The sequence below is a fragment of the Ctenocephalides felis genome, unplaced genomic scaffold, assembly GCF_003426905.1.
Source record: "Ctenocephalides felis isolate EL2017-DRISC unplaced genomic scaffold, ASM342690v1 CF-g0.4_SCAFFOLD_00549, whole genome shotgun sequence".
NCBI classification, from domain to species: domain Eukaryota; kingdom Metazoa; phylum Arthropoda; class Insecta; order Siphonaptera; family Pulicidae; genus Ctenocephalides; species Ctenocephalides felis.
This window is the reverse complement of record NW_020536703.1, coordinates 117-8916: the sequence shown is the minus strand read 5'-3', so window position 1 is coordinate 8916 and position 8800 is coordinate 117. Positions and strand designations below refer to the sequence as shown.

Below are 8800 nucleotides of genomic sequence, written 5' to 3'. Positions count from 1 at the left end.
ACACACTTCCATTTTTTCTGAGGTATGCCAAAATTTTCAGAAACCTTCAAAACGTGAAGAAATGTAAAAAATTTTATTTTTGATTGTCGGTCCATTACTATAACTTACCCTACGGAAGTTAATAAATATAAAATGAGTAAGTTGCTTTTTACAACTATGTATAAATAAACTAAAAAATGCCGCCCCAAAATAAGTGCCGCCCGGGGCGGACCGCCCCCCCCTAGGTACGCCACTGCTCAGGGTCCAACGATTTTGAAGGGGGAACATAAGAACTCCACCAGAATCACCGTTGCAGGGACCCAAACCTCTTGCTCCTAAAATAAAAGGTATTAGAGGTTTATATTATTAAAAGTGTATTATTTTTTTTTGCATTTTTTATATTGGTTTATATTATCTAAATCTGAAACTAGACTTTTTTCCATATTATAACAGCAATCAGCATCTTACGTCCTATGAGCTGTTGGGCTGAAACTTCTACTTACTTCTTGTTTTTAGATAATAACCCACCGGTTTATCCTTCCATATTTGATGATTTTATTTATTAGAATTTATATAATTGGGCTGACTTTTTATTGGTAATGCCGGGCAAGGGATATTTTTACTTGGAGACATATTGCTATATATTGATATATCTATATTTCCAAGTGAAAACAGTTGTCACTGCTGCCTGACAACGGGCTGCTCGAAGTGGATATCGAACCCGGGACCTCTGAATCAAGTCCCGTCGCAATCCCAGATTTTTTAAAACTAAAACTTAAATAACTGATTATTATGATGGTTAAAATTGGAACAGGGGTATTTAAACTGGTATTGATAATTGAAAGTAAGATGCATTAGTATTGATAACCTATTAATTGGTTATTTTACGATTAAGTAGACCAAATAGTGATGAGATATCTTCTTTTTCCATATGAAAAATGTTTTATAAAATTTGCATTTGTGGCGTTTTTTTATTTATAGGTGTTATTAACACCAATCACAACTTACTTACTTAATAGTTTTATAATTTTATTGTGATCACTTCTTAATAACTTTAGAAGGTATCTCAACGGTTGCCATATCTCTTTATGAATTTTTTTTTATTAATACTGATAAGTTATTGGATGCATCAATGCTTTGTAAGGGCTTGAAATATAATTGCTATCTAAATATATTTTAATTTGCTTTACATCAGGCTGTCTGATATGTGTGTCGAACCTGGAACTTTTGATTGAAAGCCCATAGCTCTAACTATTAATCTAATTAACCAAATGTAATTAACCAAAATAATATGTTATAAATATAGGTAATATGTATTGAAAAGTGTAAGATGTTGTTAGAGAACATCAAAAAAGTTATAATTGTATAGGCATTTTTAGAGTGAAACTAATAAGAAATTGTTAGAGAATTTATTATTATTGATTACGGCTTGCTTTTTATCAAATAAATAAATAAATGAAATAAAAAGGACATAGCTGAAAATATTAGAAAAAGTCTTGAAAATGACACTGTTGTTTGTTTTCGAGCATACCAGAAGTAGTTGCATCTTTGGTATATAGCATCATTAGAAATTGATTCTAGAAGTATTCTTAATTTTTCTACATTCTAGCCAAAGTCATTTAAAAACTAGTGGGGTGCATGGCATCGTGCCTTAAGGCAAATTGCTGGAACTTACCGTACCAAAAATGATTTTTTTAAAAAAAGATTAACATTTTTGAAAAAAATACTCTGATAAAATTAGATTTTTGAGAAACTATACATTTTTGCCAAAAATTTTCTTTTTTTTCAAATAAAGACTTTAACTGCATAGAGACGAAATATCGAAGCGCGTAAGCGTTGCGTCGCCATCTAACGGATAAACATTGGTACGGAACCCATAGGAATGTAAACAAAATTTATACTTATTGTTGAAAGTTTGTATCCGCACACACGCACATAGACGCACACACACATACACACACACATACATCCATTTTTTCTAAGGTATGTCAAAATGTTCAGAAACCTTTGAAACGTAAAGATATATAAAAATTTTCGATTTCATTTTCGATTTTTTTGCGATTACTATAACTTACCCTACGGAAAGTTAATAATTTTTATAATGTACACTATGATGTGAATTATAATTTCACATTATTTTTATCTTTCTTAAAGTTATTTCAATTGTGCCTCCAAGTGGGAGAAAGATTTAAGATTTAAGTATCATTTACTGGGCCAAGTGAATTCTGTTCTTTTACGTAAAAAATACATTTTTATATTACCCGCGCAAAACATTCTTTTTGACGTCAGAATATGTCTGAATTCTTCTTTTGAGTCCATGCAGTCGTCTCTGGAAACGACTGGAACACTTGCCATCCGAGGTTCAGGAGTAGTTTTTCGTCCAGTTTCGTCTCTGCCCCAACCAACAACCTATTTTTAAAATAACGAATTAAATTATTTTGCTTGAAAATAATATGATATAACGAAGATAAGCAAAATAACTTTTTGTTTTATTTGGAACATATTAGCCTTTTAATGAGCTCATCAAAGAACGCAGTACTAAACATAATAAGGAACTATTACTAAATATTCCGAATTTTTACTAAATCATTTGTATAAGAACTGAGTCAGGACATACCGACAAGAATCTGATTTGATGTAAAAGAACCTACAAAAAAAAGAAATAAATGAAGGCATTTCATTGAAGAAGCTTTTGCAAAGCCATGGATAACACAGGCCTGCAAAAAAAAATTTTGTTTGGCGCATCAAATGTTAGAGCTGATTCTTATAGTATTTTTTGCGCTGATTTCAAATCTGCAAACCATTTTTTGTATCAGCTCTAGCCTGGAACTTGGAAAAAAGTTGCCGAAATCAGGTCCATTCTAGGTCGTCACGGAAAAGAACTTTTCACAGTGTCAACTAATGTCCCAACTAAGGCCGAATGGGTCTTAAGTTTGTATATCTTATTAAAATAAAATTCTGAATTGTATTACTATTTTGTTCTTTTATTCCGTATATATCATATACATCATATCTTGAAAACTGAAGCTCATAGATAAAAACCAATGTCATTGTTGAAATCAGCGCCCCTAATATACTTAAAAACAGCATTAAAATCGCGTTTGGCGTTTCTATAAATCAAAGGAATCATTTTCTACAAGTTATATAAACCATAATGGTGACAATATATAAAAGTTGCAAAGTTTTGTAAGAAATAAAAAATAATAAAAAATAGCATCATTTTGCTTGTGGTGGTAGCCGTGAAATCTCACCAAGACCAAGTACATATATAAAACTGATTGGTTAGTGATAACATTTAACCATTCTTACATACTCATTACATTATTAGAAAAAGAAACTTACTGTTCCGTTTTTCTGCATAATATTCTGTAAATCTGCATTTCCACGCCAAAGACAAATTGGTTTGATGAAACTTGTAAATTCAACTGTTTGTGCTAAAATCACTAAGCCTATGTCTGCATCTGTTCTGTCGGATTTTGGCTTGAAATCTGGATGAGGAATTGCTTTTTCTGCCCCTGTTTGTAAAGCATCTGGGGAATATGAGGTTTATATTATGGACTACATCAAACTAAAGACTAACTAGTGAGGTGTATGGCATCGTGACTTAAGGCAAATTGCTGGAACTTCCCGTACCGTAACGGAATGTTTGAGGAATACTAAATATTTCCAAATAGATTATTATTATTGTGACATTTGTTTAATATTTATAAGGATTATATAAACGGAATTGCAAAGTTGAAATTATTTGTTCAAAGTATAAGTCAGAATTAAAAATAAAATCTGAATGATTTTCTATATATACAAAATTTTTTTTTTTTTGAAAAAAAAAGTTGAAACAAAAATTTTTTTTTCAAAATCAATTATTTTGTTTGCAGAAAGTTCTTTGAATCATTTAAATCGAACGCTTAGTTTTTTCAAAAACTGCCATTTTTTACACATTTAGCTCCGTATCTTCGAAATGGCTGGGCCTGCCTTTGCCAAAAACTAATAAACATTTCTCTGAATCAATACTAATTGAATATTTTTTAGATCATTCAAATCGGATGCTCAGTTCTCTCAAAAACTCGATTTCTATTTTCTGCACTTTTTGCTCTTTATCTCCGTAACTGCTGGACCTGCCTTTGCCAAAAACTAATCAGCTCATCTCCCTATCAATAGGAATGGAATGTTTTTCAAACCAACTCAAATTGGTTGATCTGTGCGCCCGAAAACGTGACTGTATCCATACATACATACACACACACACATACACATCAATTTTTTTGAGGTATGCCAAAATGTTCAGAAACCTTCAAAACGTCGAGAAATGTAAAAATTTTCAATTTCGATTTTCGGCCCATTACAATAGCTTACCCTACGGGAAGTTAATAAAGAGACTAATAAAGTGTTATGCATAAATGCGTAAAATGCATAAAAACACGTAAACAAGTAAATAATGGCAATAAAATGGTATTGTAAATAATAAACAAAGGAAAGAAAATTTTCTGTTTGTGGTGTTCTCACACCATGGACCTGTCTTCAGAGAGAAAAGAGGGCAGAGGTTCTCAAAAGGGATAAAAATAAAAGAATTAATGACAGACAAGGTGCAAAAGAAACAAGATGTAAAGAAAAAACAAAGATAAAAGAGAAATATAGAAAAAATAGAGATGAAGAGAAAAAATTGATAAGAGAAAAAAGGGATGGAGAGCGAAAATAGAGATAAAGAGAAAAAGAGAGAGAAAAAGATAGAAAGAGAGAAAAGATTATAAAAGAGAGAAGAGAAGAGGCACTTAACTATAATTAGGAAGAAATGGTAAAAACTTGAAACTAATTTAATAGCAGGCCACATATCTTTAAAATTGTAAACTAGTCGATGAAATATTATATAATTAGGAATGATTTTATGAATCTGACTCTTGATGTTTTATATTATTTATAGAGTAAAATAAATTCAACCATGCACCACCATTGCCAATTATCAATTGCTGATAATTTTAAATTTTATAGCATTAAATGACTTATTGTCCACCCAATTATTGATGTTATGTCTTCCTAAAACTAGCAGGAAATCGTCATCATTAAACTGTCTTCCGTTCCAATCAAAAAGGCAATGTGCAGCTGGCAAAAAAATAATAAATATCAATTTTTCTCAAGTTTATATGAATAAATCATATATTTTTATTAAAACTAACCTGTGACAACTAACTTTCGTGATATCAACGTAGATCCACATTTAAAAGTTGGTCCGTTATCTGATACGACGTACAAGGCGACCAACCATGGCCAGTCGCCTCTCGCAGTCGCTTCTCCGCCAACCACCAGATTCAACGGGCGAACCGCGGTCTGACCACACATCGAATTCATTTCATTTAAACTGAAAATATAATGATAGTCTTTTTATAGTAATTGCAATTGTTTTTGACAAGGTTTAATGCTATCTTCATATCCAACAAAAAGCTTTTTTTTTTTTTGTTAATTATACATAAAGATTTACTACTGTTCGTATGGATATTTAGTAAATATAATGGCTTATGCTAATTGATGTAAGGGCTATGATTAATTGTGATCGTTCGTGGGAGTAACATGTGTTACTTTCTTTTTACTATAGGAATTAGATTGTGATCGGTGCATATTACTCTATAAACTCAATTGTGGCTGGTGTTAGCGTTTTAGTCTTTTTGGAAGGTTGTCTTCAAGCAGTTTTCTGGCGAAGTCATTGAAGTATTCGGCCAGTCTTTCAGCATGTTTCTTGGAGTATCGAAGCATTTCTTCCTGCACCGTAGTCATGTTTGTATCCTGATGGATAAGCCAGCTTGGTACATATCTGGCTGCCGAGAGTCTAATGGCTTTGTTTTGTGTTACTTGCAGGAATTTTATGTTAGATTTGCTGACGCAACCCCACAGCTGAATCTCATACGTTCTTACGGGCTTTAATATTGATTTATATATTAGAAGCGTATTGTGCGATTTATGCCCTATGATTGGGTAGAGTTGTTCGATTATCTCTTCGATCTGTCGTTTTTTCTTTATATTATGCACTTTCCAATTTAACTTATTATTTGGATGAAGACCTCTAATATTTGACAGATGTTTCTTGTGGGATATTGTTACTCTAAATATTGTTACGGGTCCAACGTAAAACTATAAGGCAAATGCCTTCCTGTCGGTGTGAATAATAGTGTGGTGTCCGAAGCATCCACCATCAAATACCTTGGTATTTATTTGTATCAAAAATTGAACTTTATACAACACATAAATAAAAAAGTAAAGTAAATAAAAGGTAAAAGATAAAGTCACTTTATTGGCTAAGAGGTTTAACTCAAAGTTATTTCTGAGCAACAAAGTTCTCATATACAAAGTTTCCGTAAAACTCATTTGAACCTATGGGGTTAGACCACTGACTAAACCTCTTGAGAATAATGTATTCTGGTTAAGATGTACGTCAGAATAACAGCTTATAGAACACGTAGTTCTAATTGCTGTTCAAATATAAAAATAAAACCCTATAGAAACGGTAAAAGGGTTTTATAAAATATGTGTTGGCAGAACGTTAAGAACCAACTTGCAAAATTTCTCTGCTGCTCTTTTAATTCTAAAGATATCTACGTTGAGGAATAATGATGTGAAAAGCTAAACTAGGGATACCGATATTGAAATGCTTAAATAAATAAATAATGGGTAGTACTGCATCTAGGGAAGGTCCGTGAGCTGAGCTAAACTGCTTATGGCAACTTGAGTTAAATCTTGGTCGTGGTTAAAATTTTTCTGTTCTACACAATCAAGATTATCTGCAAATTGTCGTACTGGAAGATCCTTTGGTTCATTGATTTGACTGTTTGTCTATATCATATTTTTTTAAAGACTCATATGAAATCATAACTGGTTGTAAGTGAGGCTTTTTACTTAAGAAAAGTTTTATAAATTTCAGATTAGTCAACTTAATTAACAAAAATGGTTCATTAAATTAAAAAAAAATTTAATAAATAAACAACTTTTCGTAGACCTTTAATACGCTAGGATGTTTGTTAAGACCATGACCAATATCATCATACAGAGTTTCATCAAAATCATCAAGAAACGGTTTGGCTAATCCTTACCAAAAACTAATCAGCACGATTTCTAACCGATTTCCTCGAACACTTTTCGAATTTTCGACCATGGCCAATATCATCATATAAAGTTTCATCAAAATCATCAAGAAATGGTTTGGCCGATCTTTACTAAAATTAATCAGCATGATTTCTAACCGATTTTCTTCGAACCCTTTTTGAATTTTCAAAATTGTTTCAGGAGTCATGACCCAAAAAACTGCTTGACCGATCGTTGCAAAAAACTAATGAATGCAAGCCGTAATCGACGTTTAAGATTTAAAAATTGGACCAGAATATATCAAAGAAAGGTCAAAAATAGATTCACATATACTTTTTTTTAACTTTGGCGTCAAACGATTTAGAGTGACATTAAACGTCGAGACGACATAAAATTAACAAATCAGAATTTCTGACGCAAATATCAACTTCTCTTTTGAAATTAAAATGTTGTAGCATATAAATTGAATGGCAAAAGCGCATTCAATAGATTTATGGTAAAAAAATCTAAAAAAAATAAATCTTTACGTTTCAAAGGCTTCCGAACATTTTGGCACACCTTACAAAAAATGGATGTATGTGTGTGCGTGCGTGTGTGTGTGTGTGGAGACGTGCTGATTAGTTTTACGCGCTTTGATATTTCGATTCCAAATCAGCGCGATTGCTTAAAAAAATGTTCAAAATTTAAAAAAAAAAACAAAATACAAAATATAAAAAAATCTAATTTTTCAAAAATTTGAAAATTTCTCAAAATACGTTTTTTGAATAATCTAGTTTTCGTTACGGGAAGTTCAAGCAATTTGCCTTAAGGCACGATGCCATGCACCACTAGTTTTATGTTATTATTTTTTTACTCACATATGAGGCAATTCTGCTCCTTTTGGCGATGAATCTTCCGGCGGTTTACCAGTAGTAGTAGAAGTAATCGGTATACTAGTAGTACGTTTAATCACTGGCTTCTGGTTTGAAAATGGTGCTCTAGTCATTTTCATAACTGGTGGTGGAAAATATCTCCAGTTTTCGTTCGTAATATACTTATTTAACTCGCGTAAATATAGTAATGACTCTGGATTCAAGTAAAGGTCCTGATCATTGTCTGATTTATTTTTTATTTGGATCTTTTACTAGAGTCTGTTGCTTTGGATCTGGCGAAAATCTATCGACCTCATCATCGTACCTCAAATCCGGTTCGAATTCATAGTCGTAGAAGTTTAAATTTGGATTATTTTGTTTTTGGTCGGGGATTGATTGCGAGTTTTAGTGACTGTTGTGTATGTATGTTGAAGTTTAATAGATGTGATTGGCAGTGAATCATCTGCAAAGAAATGATAAATAATCAGTAAAACAGTATTTGATCACTTATTTTATTTTCAGACAATTTTAGGTTTGGTACCTACATCTCCTAAAAATTTACTGGTACTTTCAACATTGATATAAGATTAACCAATGCAGTATTGGAAATAAATAATATCTTTACAAATTTTATGAAAACGATTAATAGAGTTAAATTATCTCATTGGTTATTTAATTTTTAACACCATAATTGATAATTAAACGAATAAGATTTTTTCTAATATCCAATATTAATTTTTAACAAACATTAATTGAAAGAATCTAAGAAAACGATTGCATAAATTGATCTATCATAATTACACAGGTCCACAAAAAAACGTTGTCAAATGCCAAAAAAATAAAAAAAAAACGACGAGATCTCCGATCTAGCAATTCTTTTGCATAATACATAAAATCTTGTA

General features: G+C 31.6%; 1 protein-coding gene across 1 annotated transcript; it reads right to left on the bottom strand.

Moving 5' to 3' along the window:
• Positions 1-248: 248 nt before the first annotated feature.
• LOC113366124 (serine protease gd-like) lies at positions 249-8032 on the bottom strand (the record flags this gene model as incomplete). The annotated part of the gene is made up of 5 exons (XM_026607679.1): positions 7905-8032; positions 5151-5332; positions 3322-3509; positions 2241-2388; positions 249-314 (listed from the first exon to the last, which is right to left on the bottom strand). Coding segments are annotated over exons 1-5 (712 nt in total), but the record flags the coding sequence as incomplete, so codon positions are not given.
• Positions 8033-8800: the final 768 nt, after the last annotated feature.